The 19,522-nt window shown below is 42.4% G+C and overlaps 1 protein-coding gene across 2 annotated transcripts in view; it reads left to right on the top strand.

Moving 5' to 3' along the window:
• FSTL4 (follistatin like 4) overlaps nt 1–19,522 on the top strand; it is a 917,181-nt gene that overhangs the window by 780,185 nt on the left and 117,474 nt on the right. For both annotated transcript variants that reach the window (XM_075859960.1, XM_075859961.1), the window contains exon 7: nt 13,556–13,722. In XM_075859960.1, coding sequence (XP_075716075.1) covers nt 13,556–13,722 — 167 coding nt within the window. The remainder of the gene's footprint in view (nt 1–13,555; nt 13,723–19,522) is intronic.

Here is a 19,522-nt window from a genome sequence, read left to right on the forward strand (position 1 = left end):
TCCATTTTTTGCTTTTTCATTTTCATTTTTTACTTCCTGCCTTCCAAGAGCCATAACTTTCTTATTTTTTGTCAATAGAGTGCTGTGAGGGCTTATTTTTTTGCGGGAGGAGTTGCAGTTTCTATTGACACTATTTAAAGTACCATATAATATACTGGTAAACGGAAATTTCTTTTATTTGCGGGCTGAAATTGGAAAAACTGTGATTTCTCCATTGTTTTTCCGGTTTCGACTTTCACTGTGCGGTAAAATCATCAACTTAAATTTTTTCTGCTGCTCAATAGGATTACGGTGATACCAAATTTATATGGGTTTTATTATATTTTACTTCTTTTTACAAAGAAAAATATATTGGTTAAAGTATATATATTTTTTGTTTTACCACATTCCGAGAGAAATAACTTTTTTATTTTTTGATCGATTGAGCAATGTGAGGGCTTATTTTTTTGCGGGACAAGCTGTTGTTTTTATTATTTTTGGCACATGTAACTTTTTGATCACTCTTTATGACATTTGTTGTTTAGAGCTAAGATGACCAAAAAAACAGCAATTTTGTCATTTTTAATTCTTTATTTTTTACGGTGTTCACCGTAAAAGTAAAATAATGGTATATTGTAATAGTTCGGACTTTTACAGATGCAGCGATACCAATTTTGTTTATTTTTTTACATTACTTTAGAGGAAAAGGTTTTGTTGTTAATATATTTACTTTTACTACTAATAACTTTACTTAACTTTTTTTACACATTTTATTAGTCCCCCTAGGGGACTTGAACCAGCGATCACTGTACAATACACTGCAATACTAATGTATTGCATTATATTGTCATTTTTACAGGCGCGATCACTGATCCTGTCCGTTAGTTCGTATGGAGCGGGCGTATGGAGCGGGCTCAGTGTGCGCCATACATCACTCCCCGCACCACGGCATGCTATTACATCATGGTGCATGAAGGGATTGATGCGCAGCGCATGGTGCAAAGTGAAAATTTCAATTTTCCACTGATATGCCATTTTAGTGCACAATATGTTGTGACTAGTTTGTGCCACTGAGATTTCTCCCTGGTATCGAGGTGCCATATATGTGGACAGAAACTGCTGTTTTGGCAAGCTGTAGGGCTCAATAGGGAGTTAGTGCCATTTGGAATTTGGAGTGCAGATTTTACTTGGTAGTAGTTCTGTGTGGGTTTTACTAGCATTTCAGTTTATAATGTGGGCGCATATGTAAACTGTGCGGAGTACATCAGGGCATAGTAATGGGGTAAATAAATAATAACCTGCAGATGTTTGGCCAGTGTCGCACTGGTAAATGGTGCCCAATCTTATCCGCTTTTGGAACTTTCTGCAGAGCTTTTTTATTTTTTCTCCACCGGAGCTGTGTGAGGACTTATTTGTTGTGGGACAATCTGTAATTTTAACTGGTACAATTTTGGGGATACATGCGATATTGTTATCACTTTTTATTCCATTTTTTGGCAAGCAATGTGTCCAAAAACCATCAATTCTGATAATGTTTTTTATTCTTTTAATTTTTTACAGTGTTCACCGTAGGCTATAAGTGACAATTTTACTTTTTTCTGCAGGTCGATACGATTACGGTGATACCAAATGTATATAGTTTTTTTTTTATGTTTTGCAGCGTTTGCACAATAAAATCACTTTTTTGTATTAAATAAATAATTTTTTGTATCAACATATTCTGAGAGCTATAACTTCTTTTTTTTTTCCAGTGAAAAAATGCTGTGTAAGGGCTTTTTTTTTTTTTTTGCGGCTTGGGTTGTAGTTTTTATTGGTACTTTTTGGGGTACATGCAACTTTTTGATCACTTTTTATTCTTTTTATTATTGGTAACCAAAAAATAGCGATTCTGGCATTGTTTTTTTTTTTGCGGTGTTCACCTTGTCGGAAAAATAACAAAAAAGTTTTATAGTTTGGGTCGCTATGAACGTGTTGATACCAAATATATGTACTTTTTTCTAACATTTTCATTTTTTTCCTATAATAAAAGATTTATTATAGGATAAAAAGAAGTTTTTGTTTTTGTAACATACAGCTTTTATTTTTCCACTTTTTTTAAACCTTTTTTTTTTGTCCCTCTAGGGGATTTGAACACCAGCAGCACTGATCGCTGCTAAAATACATTACACTACCTATGTAGTGTAATGTATTATAACTGTGACTGTGACGCTGACAGTCAAACTAACAGGAAGTCTATCAGGACCAGTCCTCGTAGGCTTCCATACGTGTCAGACCTGGAGGCCATTGTCTGTCCGATCACCGCTTTTAAGGTGTTAATTGCCAAAATCAGCGGAAAAGCCTGCTGGCCGGCAACACAGGGAACCGGGGCAGGCACTCTGTACAGTTAACCGCCGCTGCTGTGTAGCGCCGGGTGGCGGTTAACTGTTAAAGAGCAGTCGTAACTGCAAGTAACGGTGTTCGAAGTTACTGCTCGCCTGGACGTGCAGTCATGTCAAAGTGTGGGAAGGGGTTTAAAAGTCATGACTGGCCTAAGTTGAGTCATGCGCTATTTTACCTTTCCTTCACCTTTCCCACCCATCCACCAAATAAGGACACGTGACAACCGAGGTTGGATGTGAAATGGCCACAGCAGCCGTTTATTAATCTACATAATTTTGAAATGCAATTTAATCCGAAACATTCGGATAACTACTTTAGGAATTCGACCAGAGAATTCCTCCTATAATTCACATGACCCAACATGGATCAGAATCATAAATAACAGTCAACATTTTAACACTAAACAGAGCAGGGGAAGTCCTTGAAGCCATTGTTTACTGATTTACATTTTAAGTTAGCCATCTGCAAACCACCACCAACTATTTACCTCCAACCGTAAACCAGCTCGGAGGCACCGCTCACCTCTGCAGATTGCTCCAACCACCAGAAGACCACTTCAAAGGGATAACACCCTATGAAGTCTTCAAATGATATACCTTTTTGGGGGACGCATACCCCCGATGCGACCCCCGCACCATTTTGTACTGACCAACCTCAAGGACTCCCCCCACCACAGCGAAACAGGCCTTGACCACCTTAAGCCTGTGAGTCCCTCCAAACCACCACCGCCCTCTTAATTCCTTCTGCTAAGGCCAGGCTCCACAGATCAATTCCAACCTCGGTCAAATGTACTCCATCACTCCTCCAATAATTTCCGACTCCAGACTCCAAATCCCTGTGTCAAACACAAATGCCCCTGTTCTTGGCAACGAAACGTGACACCGCCCGGTTTACTTTGATGCAGGCTTTATTAACCCTCTCCACTGATCTTGCCAAGCGCCAAAACTTCCTTGGAACTATGTCCGACCAAACAATAACTAAGCGCAGATAAGACACCCATAAACACAACAAATCGTGTTTTATATCCCGCACTAACTCGCGAAAAGGGCGCACCCCCAGATCGTTCCCCCCCACATGTAACACCAAAACATCCGGGACCCTATCTAACTGAACTGAGAGTATGAAACTCGGTCAATACCCGGCTCCATAACATACCTCGGAATCCCAGCCAATGTAAAACCGCATCTTGCCGCGGAATGCGAATCTGACGGCCATCTGTGCGAACGTCCGCCCGCAGTGCCCCCCAGTGCACATAAGAGTGTCCTAACAGCCAAACTAAGCAGGGGCGATGATCTGAAATGAAAGACAAGCAAACGCACATATAAGCCATCAAAACACAAGTTACAAACTCACAACAAATGAGGGCGCACGTAAGTTCTAAACCTATTGGACTCCCAACGGCCAATGCGATGCACACCCTCGTCATCCAACCCCCAACGCTCAGCTTCAGTAGCCGCGCCGATACTGCACAAGTGAGACGAGTAATACCCATACCCAACTCCAACCTCAGCCAAGCATTTTTTAAATACAGCACCAAATTGATACCTGGACAAAAACGAGCCATTCTCATGACGGAGCAATGGCGACTCAGGCACCCCACCCCGTGGCTTGAAAGCAACCATACAAGCAACCGGATACATCGCCGACCCCGGGAGGGTAAACAACACTATCCGCTTACCCCGTCCCACTTGATCAGTCTTGGCCCGCTGCAAAAACAACTCGAGTCTTTCCCCATATAGACCCACATCCGCCAGTCGCAATCCCCCAGCCCTCACAGCACTAGGAGAAACCAACTCACCAATTCTGAGTGCTCCAAAAAATGCTAGGGAAAAAGCCAAATGAAACAAATCTACCTCATAAGGCGAATTACAAACAGCTCCCAGCGATGCGCCCAACGAACCAAGAAGGGAAAACTACACGGGTCGCCTCTGATCTGCTTCAGCCCTGCCGCGATGCAAACCCTTCAAAGCTTACCTTACCAAAAAATTCTTGGACACATCCTGAAAACCCTGTAATTTAAATCCAAACGCCAGACCAGCAACGAAACGATTCACATTAGCCAGAGAAAACCCCGCCTCCCAAGCGTCCCCCAACCAGTATAACAATGCCACTAACCTGTCTTGATCCGTGCTGACGTTACCCAACACTCTTACCCACTCCTCCCACTGCTGCCAACAAGCCGAATAAGCGCTCAAAGTCGCACTAATCAACGACCGTTTGATCAACCGTTCCACGGGACCGAAACCAGATCCCAGAGATGTTCCGGGCAAGCCAAACCGAACAGCTCTGCTCCCTGTGCCAACTGACGAAATCGATCCCACTGCGAGCGAGAAAGAGCATCAGCGATGCAATTGTAAACCCCTGGTACATGCACCACAACTACCCACGTGTTTAAAGACATGCACACCAAGACTAAGTGACGCAACAACTGAACCACAGGCGGAGAAGATGCCGATACGTTATTAATAACTAACACCACTCCCATGTTATCGCAGTGCAAACCAACCTTTTATCCCTGAGCCTGTCCCCCCAAATGGTCACCGCAACCACGATGGGGAACAGCTCGAGCCGGGCCAGATTCCGCGTAAGACCACTGATCACCCAGCTGTCCAGGCAGTTCCCCGCACACCATTGACCTCCTGCATACGCGCCAAAACCACCGGACACCGCCGCGTCAGTAAACAGCTCCAACTCGCTCATATCCTGCACCGGCGACATCCACAACGATATACCATTATATTGCTCGAGAAACGCGTCCCAGACCTGCAGATCCGCCCTGTGTTCCACCCCAATGCTCACGAAATGATGGGATGCCCGGATACCCGCCGTCGCTGCCGCCAATCGCCTACTAAAAACTCTACTCATTGGCATATTCCGACAGGCAAAGTTCAACTTCCCCAGCAGAGACTGGAGATCGCGCAAAGTGATCTTCTTCAATCGGCATGCACATCTCACCTGCTCACGCAATGGCAGTAACCGAATCAATTTAGATCCCTAAAAAACAGATGCTAGAGACCGGGCCGTCGCAACCTTCTGCAAGGAATACAATAAGTTACCGCAAACAGGGGAACCGCTAGGGCCGACACACTAAAAATCGTCAAGATAATGTATTAGCGAATCCACCCCAGCTACGCCCTTCGTCACCCATTTCACAAAGCTACTAAATGCCTCGAAGTATGCGCAATGAAAGGGAGCACCCCATTGGAAGACACCTATCGACATAAAATCCCCTGTTCCAGAAGCAACCCAACAGCCGTTGGCTCTCCGGATGTACCGGCAGCAAGCGAAAAGCCGCCTCAATGTCAGTTTTTGCCAACAACGCCCCAGGCCCCGCCTCACGAACGAACACCACCGCTTTGTCAAATGACGTGTAAACCACCGAGCATAAATCGTGATCTATCCCATCATTTACCGACAATCCCCTGGGAAAAGACAAATGCTGAATCAAACGGAATTTATGGGGCTCCTGCTTCGGCACAATTCCCAAGGGGGATACCACTAGATTCTCTATCGGCGGCTCGACAAAAGGCCACGCAAATGCGACACAACAAAACTTCCTTCAAAAGTTTTTCCGAAACGACCGCCGAGTGCAAATAAGCCGGCTTAAGATTGCGCCGTGTAACCGGAAACTCATACGGAGGAGGGGGAATAACAAAACCAAACAAAAACCCCTCATAAATTAACTTGGCTGCAACCCTATTCGGATATTCATTTAGATACGGGGCCATCCTTTCCACCCTCACCGGCGACAGCCCCTTGACCAACGGAGGAGGACTGAGTGCCCGACCGCTTCCCTTTTCGCATATATTTTGCAGCCCTATGCGAGGAGCCGTTGCACTCCGAACAGACATGCTTACATTTACAATTGGCCCCCGAACTTACACTGGCCATCATTGAATTGCCAGCAGAACCAGAGTTTTGACCCAGAGCCCTGTCCGGACTGACTAGACTGACCTCCTTGGCCAACGCTCCCGGGAAAGGACTGCTTAAACGGGGCCGTCACCCACAACCAAAGCGCAATATCCTTCTGATCCCACCGAATCGCCGGCCGGACCGCCTTCCGCTGGCGAAACTGCTCATCGTACCGCAACCACGCCTGCATCGAAATAACAAAACAACGCCGAGCAATTTTCAGGCGCCTTTTCCCCAATCACACTCGCCAGAATAGCAAAAGCTTGCGACCAATTGACGAACGTCTGCGGGATAAGCCTATACCGCCGACGCTCCACTTGCTCCTTCTTACTCTCATCCCACTTGCCCTTATCCAAGTTGAACTTCGCAAGCGGCAGAAGAGAAAAAATTTCCACGTACTCGTCCTTCCAAATCCGCTCACGAACCTCCTGTTTAAGGTGGGTCCCTAAAGGACCCTAAAAACAAACGTAAACCTTGCCCCGATCACGATCATCAAGCCTAATTCTATCCCCGTCCTTCTGCGCCTCGGTTTGAACAGACACTGCCACAGCTTCCTTGGGTGCCCCCGAAACCTCCCCAACCAGGGACCGCGACTGCACATCATGAGGACTTTCCCAGACCACCGCCTGGGACCCCGCCGGAACTACAGGCACCGCAGCCCTATCTAAGCGCCCGACTAACTCGCGCAAACAACCCACTAAATCCAATAAGCCATCGCAATGCCACTACCAACAGCCGATACTTCCGCGCTCGCTGCCCCACCCCCAACACCCGACATGAAAATTGCTGGATACGGCAAAGTAGGAGTTATGCGCTCACCAGGCTGCCCAGGCGCTGTGTTCCTGGCAGCCGGAAAATTCTGACCGCGCTGAGACTCGTCCAGTTCTCCATCTTCCAGATCCTCTCTTGGTGATGACTGGCACTCGCACCGACATCTCCGACACCGGGACCCCTGGCATGCTGACAGAGGGGCCGGCGACCTGCCGCCCGACCGCAGGGACCCAGACTTCCGACTGGACCTGTTGCCTCGTCGTCGTCGCTGATCTTGGCGTCCTCACCAAAGATCTCGAGGAAGCCTGCCCACTGGCCGGCACATCACCATGCGGGATGGCCATGGACTGCACCCTGGACACTGCCTCTGAAGGCGGTGGCATAACACGGAACCCGGCCTGTGACTCCCTGTGAACCGCCGAGCCCTGTCGCGGCTGGGGATTCCTGCCAGGACACACGCCCTGGGAGGAGGTGGCTGTCCCAGCAGCCTGGCCTGCAGTGTCCTTAGAAGGGCTCCCCCTGCAACGCCGGGCCCGCGGGACCACATCCAGACTCAACCGTTCAGGTGGGCTGGACTACAGGGAGCAGCGGCGTGATCGGGCCCGAGCAGCCGCCGCTCCCGACGACGCCCTCTGCTTTATTTCAGCAGGGGCAGCAACTAGCAACTCTCCCCCCACCGCCATGTCACCATCACCAGAGAGAGGGGCGACGGGAGGGTAGCGCATCCGGGCTAGCAGCCAACACAGAGCGCCGATCTCGGCGCGAAGACGGGCCCGCCTGAGGGATCCTGGCCAGCGCTGCCACCGTCTCCTCCAGCCACCCGGCTGGAGATCCCATTCAGGCAAGCAGGGCAGTGGGAGCTAACTTTTTACCTATTATTCCTCCCGCTGCTTCCGGCTCAATGCCGAAGACAGCGGGAGGAACAGGTACCGCACCCCAACTCCTCCCTTTCCATGCCTCCACTAACCCTTTCCCTCCTGATTGGCTAACCTTCCCTCCTATGGCAGTTATGGAGGCTTTCCCTTAAGCCCTCCGTGCTGCCGTCCAGCCTCGTCTATAGGTGGAATACGGATCATAGTAGATCATGATAGTTTGCTCCTATGGAAAACAAGGAAGTTGACCCAGCGCTGTTGGTGTGTTTAAAAAGGAATCATGTTCCTAATTTTATTTGATATGAAAAAGTTAAAATAGAACGAACAAACAGTCGTGATAACAAGGCAGTTTCAGGTAGTTATTCGGAGCCTACGCATTTCGAACACTTGCGGTGTTCTTAGTCATGGCTATTATTCAGCGCTGGATCAACTTCCTTTGTTTTCCATTGTTACTTACCGTGGACCGTCGCGGATATTCGGGCAAAGTTGGTGTGTCAGATGAGGGACTTGTGAGCTGGAGGTTTCCTCACCCTCTTTCTTAGTTTGCTCCTATACTAAGCACCAATACTGCAATACTCTTCCATCCCACGCAGTTACTTGTCAAAATAATATTTTGACAGTCTCCTCCTCCGCCACAAGAAGTCCACTCCATATGCTGTTGAATGCAACTACTGCTGACCTGAATAGGAGAAATATACAGCTACATAGAGATCTCAAAAGTATTTTATACATAATCTCCAATATATCCACTTTGGCAGGTCAGCAGTGAAAAACCCGTGTTGTTTGGGGGCTTTTTTGTAATTTTTTTCCAATTAAATTATTTAAAAACCATAAATAATATAGATTGTGTCACATTGGCTGTTTTCTGTTTTAGTTTTAGCATATATTTCCTTGATGGACATGCCCTTTCTTGTCAAACTGTCAAACTGTCTAGTCGTTTGCTTGTTCACGACTTACTTTGACTTATTCTTTTTTGTGGACTAGTGCCCATGACACCATCTCCAATGATTCTTGACTCTACTATTATGTGACATTAACATCATACAATTGCAGGATAAGAATCCCTGGAGATAATAAGGGGATTTATTAGCCCCTATGCTTTAGATTACTCAAATTAATTCAGCTACATACGATGAACTCCCTCATTCTATTACAGATTTGTGGAATATGCATCATGTAGAGTCTATTTTATCAGCTATTGAATTAACAAGCGAAGCTTGGTAAAGGAGTATAACCAAAAAAAAAAAAAAAAGAAGAGATAAATATATTGCACACTCTTTTAACAAGATTATCAAGGACAATGAGACATATCTCAGTGGAAAATGCACCCTAGTGTGTAAATGAAAATTCTACTGTCACTTCTATACCAATCTATCAGATAGAGCAATACATTAAATACCAGTCAAAAGGTTAATAGAGTATTGTATATGCAAGATGTGCTCTGATACTGTTCTGTTTCCAATGGATAGCAAATTTTAAAGGGATTTATATATATATATATATATATATATATATATATATATATAAATATATATATAGATATATATATAGATATAGATATATCTATATATATATAGATATATCTATATATATATCTATATATATATATATATATATATCTATATATATATATATATATATATAGATAGATATATCTATATATATATAGATATATCTCTCTATATATATATATATATATATATATATATATATATATATGGATATATAGATATCTCTCTCTCATTCTCTCTCTCTATATATGTATATATATATATATACATATATATATATATATATACATACATATACAGAGAGAGAAATAGAGAGAGAGAGAAATGTCTATCTATCTAGATATATGTGTATATATATATATATATATATATATATATATATATATATATATATATATATAGACAACACTGGTTTATGTTACTTATTGTGATACTCTCTATTTAGCTTTTGCTATTCTTATTGAAATTCAAATGTTGCTTACTTGGGAAAGAAAATGACCAATCACCACGACCACTGAACAAATATGAATATCTCAGCTTCTTAATTTGCCAGAGCAGAAATTGACTACAAAAAGTGTATTAAATTCTGAAGGACCCAACACATCACTGCATTACAGGTACATCCCATTGACTTCAATGAGAACTGTGTAAACCTTCATTTTTCCTGCGTGGCACTGACGGACAATTAAACATTTACTGCCATGTTCCCAAGAGATTATTGCTGATCACTCGGAATCATCCAGTGATAAGCTTTTTGCCCGTGGACCCGTCTGACCAAAAGGATTGTGCAAAACAAACTTCTCCTTTAAAACAAGATGAACAATTTAAGTATGGTCACACCTGAGTTTTCTTACAATCAGGCTGTGTGATTCAGTATTTGTATGACTTTAAATAATATTTAATTCATTGTCAATTTTAAGCATTTATCATGTATTTATGTATCATGGGTCAATTTGAAATATTTAAATAGTTTTTGCAGTTTTTACTGGAAATTCTGCAAGGGAGTAGACGTGGGGGCCCCTTTTTTTTATTATTTAACTGTGTGTATCCTACACATGGTTCCTTTTTAAATGTCCATCTGATTATTTGGAGGAATTCTGAACTGTGTGAGCCCTACATGTGGATTCCTTTTAAACAAGAAACTCATTATTTTATGGAATTTCAATGATATCACAGCATTAGGCATGTAGATGATATTTCATTATCAAGATTCTTCAAAAATATAATTATAGGGTAGTATCAGTTTGACAAATGAATAATTATTGAATAGTGTCCACAGAAATGCTTATATCTTACATAACAGAAATGACAGGCTTGAGAATTAGAGTATAAAGTGTTTCTGCAGAGAGAATTATTTCTAGAGTGTTCAGAATCCATGTGGTTAGATGTGTATGTACTCATTTATACCTGCTCTCTCCAATGACCTCAATTATAGATGTCTTATTGTTAAATTATGATTGCCATTGGCAGTCTGCAGATGACACTAGGAAGACGATTCCTGTGATAAATCAACACCACATGTAACACCTTGCAAGATGTGATTAGAAGAAACGTTGAGGAGGCAGCCGAACATTCATTTAGCAGAAAATAAACCTCTAGACAGGATTAAAGATGAAAAAGAAATATGTTAAGCAGATGTAAAAGTGTGAATTTACATGTCATTGAAGCAGTACAGTCCTGTCTCTGTTATTACAGCAAAATCTATTTTGTTTTAAGTGAATGTATGAGAAATTGTAACCCATTGCATGCTTTAACACATAATCGTGTCATTTATACCAAATATGTTTGTTTTATTTTCCTTATGAAAAACTTGCCTTAGGCTGAGTTCACACTACCGTGAGAGGCTCCATTGGCAGTACCGTGATATTTGAAAGGAAGACTAGCACAGCAGGCATAGCTAATCTTCCCATCAAAAAAACGGACACCACAACAGAGTCCCAACGGACCCCATTATAGTAAAAGGGAGTTGTCAGGCACCACAGCTGTCATTGTTTCTGTTGTAACGAAAACCATGACATCAGCAAGATATAGCAAGAAGCTCTGCCCTTATGCTGTAGGTATAAACTGCAAAAGTAAATATTTTATATGATAAACTTATACATCTGCACATATGTATAGAGAAAGGATGACATACATCACTAAATGGATGTGGACACCTCTTCTAATTAATGGGTTTAGCAATTTTAGCCCCACCAATTGCATACTTTCCAAAAGTGTATTTTTTTTTACAAGACTGTCCCACAAATGAGACCACAAAAATGTACAGTATATGTAGTTTTTAGGATGTTTCTGGGCATAAGGGGTGGTACTCTAAAGTGGGATTAAAAACGCCTCTTAATTTGGGATTAAAACTTTGGGAGGTATGCATATTGCTAATAGATACATAAAAAAAATATACAGCCTTCCAATAGATAAATATTAACCCCTTAACACCGAAGGTATTTTAAACCTTAATGACCAAGCAATTTTTTAAGTTTTTCCATCGTCACATTCAAAGAGATATAACTTTTTTATTTTTTCATCAACATAGCTTTAAAAGTACTTGTTTTTGGGGTACATGTTATATTTTTTAATAGCACCATTTTGGGTTTATTGTTTAACTTTTATTAACTTTTTTAATGGGGTAATTAAAAAAAACAACTTACATTTTGTCATACTTTTTTTGCATCTTAAATTTACACAGTTTACCATGTGGTATAAATAACATAATAACGTTATTCAGTGGGTCATTACAATTGCGGTGATACTAAATTTATAATGTTTTTTTTAAGTTTTAATACTTTTACACAGTGAAAACACTTTTTTTCTAAATTATTTGTTTTTGTGTCTCCATATTTTAAGAGCCATAACTTTTTTATTTTTCTGCTGACATAAGGGCTTTATTTTCTTTGCAGGACGACTTGTATTTTTTATTGGTACCATTTTAGAGTACATACGACATTTGATCACTTTTTATCACATGTTTTTGAAGGCAGGATGAACAGAAAACAGCATTTCTGGCATTGTTTTTATTTTATTTTTTACGGTGTTCTCCGTGTGGGTTAAATAATGTAATCATTTTTTCATTACAGATGCGGCAGTACCGACTATGTGTAACTTTTTTACTTGGTTTTGTTTTCATAATAAAGCATTTTGAAAGGGGAAAAAGTGTGCTTTTCCTTTTTTCTTCTTTTTTTACTTGGGATTTTTATTTATATTTTAAAAACTTTATTAAACTTTTTTTTAGCTTTTTTTTAGTCACACTAGAGGACTTTACTATGCGATCATTTGATCACTTTTATAATACCTTGCAATACTTCTGTATTACAGTGTATTATTGCCTGTCAGTGTAAAACTAACAGGCATCAACTAGTGGTAGACCTAGGGGCCTTTGTTAGCCCCCCCCCGGCGCCGATGGGGTCATTGAGGGAGCCCCCTCCCTCTAAAACCACTCAGATGTGGCGGTCGATATTGACCGCCACATCTGAGGGGTTAAACGGGCTCACATGACCGGAGACCACTGCTATTGATCTCTGATCATTGCCCTAAAGCACAAGGCCGTTAGCCTGGGCTTCAGGAGCAGAGAGCCCGATTCGGGGAAAATAACTTCTGAAGTGCCGCCGTGAAAAGGAGATGTGTATAAACTGTCAGAATACACATAAAGAATACTAATGCCTGGCCTACGGAGTTCTATCAAGTCTCTAAAGCCAACATCAACAAAAGTGAAATTTGACAGCTTTCTTATGGATTGGCTTTCCAAACCTGAGCCATATGTTACAAGCCTGATGTCACCATGTACAATGCCAAGTGTTGGCTGGAGTAAAGCTCAATACTATTGGACTCTGAAGTGTTGATGTATAATCCCACATCACTATCCCACAGTCTAACACACAAATCTGGGTTTTGGAGGAAGAGTAGTGTCTGTTATAGCAATAAAGGAAGACAACTCAATATTAATGTCCATAGTTTTGGCAGAAGTTGTTTAACAACCACTTAGGGATGTGACCTTTATGTGTTCACAACGTTTTGGCCATGTATTGCCAATCTAAGTGCAGATAACTCCTATTTGCTCCTTATTACACCTGAAATTACAGATCATCTTAGGACTTCATATTAAAATATTTTTTCAGTCTCTCTTTTTTTTTTTTTCAGAGGTTGTCCAGCTCACACTTGACCCGGAGAAGGAGATTAGCTTGTCAACTGTAACTGTCGGACTAAGTACTGTGCTGACCTGTGCAATCCATGGAACGCTACGTCCTCCCATTATTTGGAAGCGAAATGGAATAATATTAAACTTCTTAGATTTGGAAGATATAAATGTAAGTCACGATATATTTACACATATTCTTTTCAACAATTAGAATAATATGTGTGGTAAAAAAAACATGCAGGAAAATGGTACAGATTTAGGCTGCTTTCACACGGCAGTCTTTGGTCAATATTTTGCATCAGGAATTGTAAGCCAAACTAGAAGTGGGACATCAACAGAAAAATTATTGGGCTATGTTTACACGTTGCAATCAAAATAAGTTTTTAACGAAATTTCGACAAATAATGGCATCTCGACAACAACGTGAGAACACAGCCTAATGGAAAGATTTTTGGTTCTATAGTGTTTACGTTGCTCTCCTGGTTTTGGCTTACAAATACTGATGCAAAATACTGACCAAAAAACTGCCGTGTGAAAGTGGCCATAGGCTGAAATCACAAAAGCATATTTTTCCTCACCATTGCATCCATTTTTTTCTCTCCATAATACGGAACTACTTAAAATCAATTTTGCGGATTAAAAACGCCCATTGAATTCTATGGAGAGTGTTTAAAATATGGATGCATCCGTATGTGATCCGTATATCATCCGTATTGCATCAGTATTTAATCAATAGTGCATCTATCTTATGGAATTAATTTTCCAGTATAGAACACAGCCCATCAGTATAACGGATCTTTAAGGGTATGTTCACACGACTTTCTGTTCCAACGGGGCATTTCTTTTTACGTGGCCGTTTTGACAAAACGGCGCTTAAAAAGACACCCCGTAAAAAGAAGTGCATGTCACTCCTTGAGCTGTTTTTGGAGCCATTTTTCATTGACACTATAGAAAAACAGCTCCAAAAACAGCCGTAAAAAACGCAGCCGAAAAAACGAGTTTGCTTCATAAACGGCTTGAAAACAACTCCGTATTTTCAGACATTTTTTGTTAAGCATGTGAACATACCCTAATACTGATGCAATACTTATGCCATATTGATACAATGTCATCCATAATTTATCTGTATTCTGATCCCTATTACAGACATTTACCAATACGCTTGTATGAATCTGGCCTAAGGCTTTCATCTTGCTAATTGCTTGTTTAAAGGTCTAGAGCATTCCCAAGATTATTATATTCAAAATACAACATACAAAATATAGTAAAAGTATAATGATTGCTTAAATTGTAGCCATAACGCAAGCATTTAAAGACACGCTGCCGGTGGAACGCTTATTAAAACCGAAGTAAATTTGTTCATGGCTTTATTGTGGCCATTGAACTCAATGGTGATGGAAATCTAGCTAATGGTTTCCATCTGTCACTGTTGTGACAGGGTTCCGTCGTTTGGACGCAATCAATAGAGCAGTCGACCGCTCAACCCTGTCTCAAAGGTGACAGACGGAAACCATTAGCTAGGTTTCCATCACAATTGATATCAAATTGTGAGGGAAACGGAAGATTTGTTTTTCGTTTGCCTTTCCGTTGCGGGGGTTAACCTGACGGAAACCTCCGACAGAACCGCTCAACCGTACGACAACAATGATGTAAACAGGTCCTAATTAATTTCTACCAGCTTTATTATCAGTCACCCTACCTCAGAAAGGCTAACTACATGATAAATCTTATCTCAAGACTGATACTCCCAAGGTTGGGACTAGTCTGGACTTTTCTCTCATCCACAAATGTGTAGATAGAAAATAGGAGTAAATTAATATAATGAAAAGTTCTAAAGTTAGGTCAGCATAGAATAATAAGCTCAGCATTACCCAATATGCTTCTGTCTGATACAGTCTATTTCTATCTTACTCACATACAAACCTAACACAACTACAAGCTATGCTAACTCCATTTATTTCTATATTTCTTCATCATTCTCTCCACTTGCTGTAATTTCATTCACAGTGGCCTATACATTTCTATGGCTATTTACAGAGCGGTATTTAATATTAAAATTAAAGGTTTAGATTTTCATGACTTCCATTCATTCTATTACACAACACCACTGTTACCAGCCGACTGACTTAGAGCATTCACCTCTCATTAGGAATAGTTTTCTTTGGTCCTCTGTGGTGTCTAAAAACTGACAACACTGATCAGCCCACTAAAAAACATTGGCTTTTGTAGCCTGTTAATTTAATTATCTCAATTTTCGTCCTGAGGTTGCCTGAAGCGGTTACACAATTGCATTTCTACTTTGCACAACAAGGTTAGCAATTTAGTTAATTGGAAATACAAGAGAAGATTAATTGCAGAATTTAACTTCAAGGAAATGATGTTGCACATTGCCACAGCTGTCCCTGCACACAAAATGTCTGTGTTACACCTCCTCTGGGAACGAGAGAGAAGAAATCCACATTTCAAATTCCATTTTATCATTTCAGGCTGCTAAGTGATATTTTATTTGCAATTAATTAGCTTGGAATGAATGAGAAAAAAGAATGTGAAATATAAAGTTCAAAACCATTTTGTATAAGGGTATCATTTTGTATCTTATTAAGAGAGGTGTACACTCATATAAAGGCTACTACAAGTAGATTACTTTTCTATCAGATCCCATAGTCCTAATCTTATTTGTGAAGCATATATATCTACACATTCTCCTAAATATTATATCTTTCTTATTTTATCCTTTAGTAAGGATGTTGACGATTATTTATCATCATCAGTTTTTTTACCCTCTTAACCCTTTCTCACACTGCGCCTACATGTACAGCACAGATGAGAAGTAATTCCCGCACAGTACATGTAGGAGTTGGTTGTAACCCCTTATGTGTCATAGTCAATAGTGACTCTGGCATTTAATAGTGTCAATAAAGGAAGGCGCTCGGCAGCGACCACAACGCAATTGCGAGGTACCAATGAGCTCCTCTCCAAGGCACCCAGGGCTTCCATTATTAAGATTGTCGTTTTTCACTGACAGGCAATAATCTATTGTAATACAGAGTAATTCCAATGCATTAATATTTAAAAATTAAAATAATCAGTGAACTTCCAATAGAGTTCAATACATTTTGGAGAAAAAAAATTACAATGACAAAAAAAGATTAAAACATATACACATAACGTGTAAATTAAATAAAAGGGATGAAACTTCCTTTGTGTCTCTGTAATTGTAATGTACAATAGAATAGAGTTAACATGTTATTAATACCAATGGTTGAATTAGGTATTTTTGTATACCCCTACCAGACAGAAAAATATAGTAAGCATTAATTGCTACCTTAAAATGGGACCATTGGGAGTTACAACTTTTACAGCTGTGTCAATCAAAAAATAAAAAAGTTATAGCTGTCATATGTAAACAAAAAAAACAACAACAATATTTGCTGTGCAGTCAGACACCTGGAAAGTAACACAGAATAGGAAAATTATATTATAGATTTTCCTCTTTCATTTCAACAGCTCTATGTAGAAGGAAAGTTTCATGATCCAGGGATATGTGGACCCACTAGGCCACTCCGCCGTAGCGGAGATGCAGCTGGCCAAGTCACAGTCTATGCACAGTCTATATAAAAGTAAGTAGCACAAGGGTACCTGAGATAATCCAGACAGTGGAAGAGGCTCTGGCATGGATGGGGCTAGATGTGACGGGTTGCACCAGATGTGGCGGGTGATACCAAGGGGTGGCAGATGATATGTGGCGTATAACAGTAAGCGTGGCATGACACGACCCCAACACTAGATAGGCTCAGGAAGAAAACACAGCTCGGGAAACAGGATACAGGTAGCAGGGAATGGAAACACTGCGAGCAGGATAACACTAAGGGACCATTTGCAATACGAACATGGGAAAACTACAACAATGCTCAGGCAAGGATTGGAATGGTGGAGCCCATTTTATAGTCCAGTTTGATCTGGGGATAGGTTAGGGAAACTTTAGAGAGTGTGCACTAGCCCATTAAGGCCAGGGACGAGCGCACACACTCACCCTACAGCACAGTCCAGGATGGTAAGGCTGCGCCAGCTGGCATCTCAGGGGTGGGAGATGCTGTCAGACGGCCAGGAAGCTGTGGTCACGGCCGCTGGCCAAGGTGAGCAGCAGCGGTCCGTGGCTGCAGTTGTAACAGTACCCCCCCATACGCCCCCTCTTCTTGGGTCCAGAACGTAAGAGGAATTTATTAATAAGGGTAGGTGCATTAAGGTTCTCTTCTGGCTCCCAAGATCTCTCCTCAGGACCAAAGCTTTCCAGTCCACCAGATAGAAAGTCCTTCCTCCTACTTTCTTGAAGTCCAGAATCTCCTTCACCTCGCATAGATCAGAAGAACCACTAGGAGCAACTGCAGAACGAAGAGCTTTAGTGTAGCAATTCAGGACCACAGATTTAAGGAGGGACACATGGAACGATTTGGGAAGCTTGAGAGTAGGAGGCAAACGAAGTTTATAGGATACAGGGTTTATCCGTTGCAGAACCTCAAAAAGACCGAGGAACATGCGAGCGAATTTGTGAGACGGCATCTTGAGTCTAATGTTTCTTGAGGATAGCCAGATTTTGAGGAGGAACTTTTCTTTTTTTATCGGCATGCTTTTTATTGCAGTCCACCGCTTGGAGAATTATCTTCCTGTCTGTCACGAAGCGTGTTAGTGGACCCACTAGGCCGTACCGCCGCAGCGGGGAGGCAGCTGGCCAAACAACAGGACACCCCAGAAATACAATTCCCGCACAAGGGTACCTGAATAGTCCAGATGGTGGCCGCAGCTCTGGCACAGATGAGATGGGTGCAGCAGATGGCGCCAAACGTGGCGGATGACACAGGGGCCGCAAGTTGCGCCAGACGTGGCGGATTCCTCCGGACGTGGCAGATAACACAGGACGTGGCGGATTCCTCCAGACGTGGCAGATGACACAGGACGTGGCGGATTCCTCTAGACGTGGCGGATTCCTCCAGACGTGGCAGATTCCTCCAGACGTGGCAGATGACACAGGACGTGGCGGATTCCTCCGGACGTGGCAGATTCCTCTGGACGTGGCAGATTCCTCTGGATGTGGCACGACTAGATACTAGGGCAAAGCACGGAAACAGGAACGGGGAACAAGGTACGGGTAATAACAGGAACGGGAAACACTAAGGGACCATTTGCAAGACAGACTGGGAAAACTAACAACGCTCAGGCATCGAACTAGGGGGCTGGACCCCTCTTATAGCCCAGGGTACTCACGGGTCAAAGGTCGTTCAAGATGTCCGGTGCGCGCTCCGGCGAAGGTGAGTGGATGCAAGCGCTGGCGTCTCCTGAGGAGGAGGCTGGGGCATGCGCTTGCCGACTCGTGGCTGCGGCTGTCAGCGGGAGGCTGGAGCTGACAGGCCGCAGCCACGGACATTACAGTATCCCCCCTCTTCTTGGGACTGGAGCGAGAGAGAAACTTCTTTAGAAGAGTAGGGGCATTGAGGTTCTCCTCTGGCTCCCAGGACCTCTCTTCGGGACCAAACCCCCTCCAATCCACCAAATACAAGATCTTTCCTCTCACTCTCTTGGTGTCCAAGATCTCCTTTACCTCAAAGATGTCCGAGGAGCCGCTTGGAGAAACCGCAGGGCTGGGAGTCTTGGAATAGCGGTTTAGGATCACAGGCTTCAGGAGGGAGACGTGCAAGGAGTTGGGAATCCTGAGGGTAGGAGGCAGCTGAAGCTTGTAGGCGACAGGGTTGATCTGCTGCAGGACCTCGAATGGTCCAAGGAACCTGGGAGCGAACTTGTATGAAGGCACCTTCAAGCGAATGTTCCGAGAGGACAGCCAGACTTTAGTCGCCGGAAGATACTGAGGCGGCTCTTTTCTCTTAATATCTGCCTTTCGCTTCATGCGATCTACTGCCAGCAAAATAGAGGACCGGGTCTGTTGCCAGATTTGCAGGAAGTCCCCATATGCAGAG

The sequence above is a fragment of the Rhinoderma darwinii genome, chromosome 3, assembly GCF_050947455.1.
Source record: "Rhinoderma darwinii isolate aRhiDar2 chromosome 3, aRhiDar2.hap1, whole genome shotgun sequence".
NCBI lineage: Eukaryota > Metazoa > Chordata > Amphibia > Anura > Rhinodermatidae > Rhinoderma > Rhinoderma darwinii.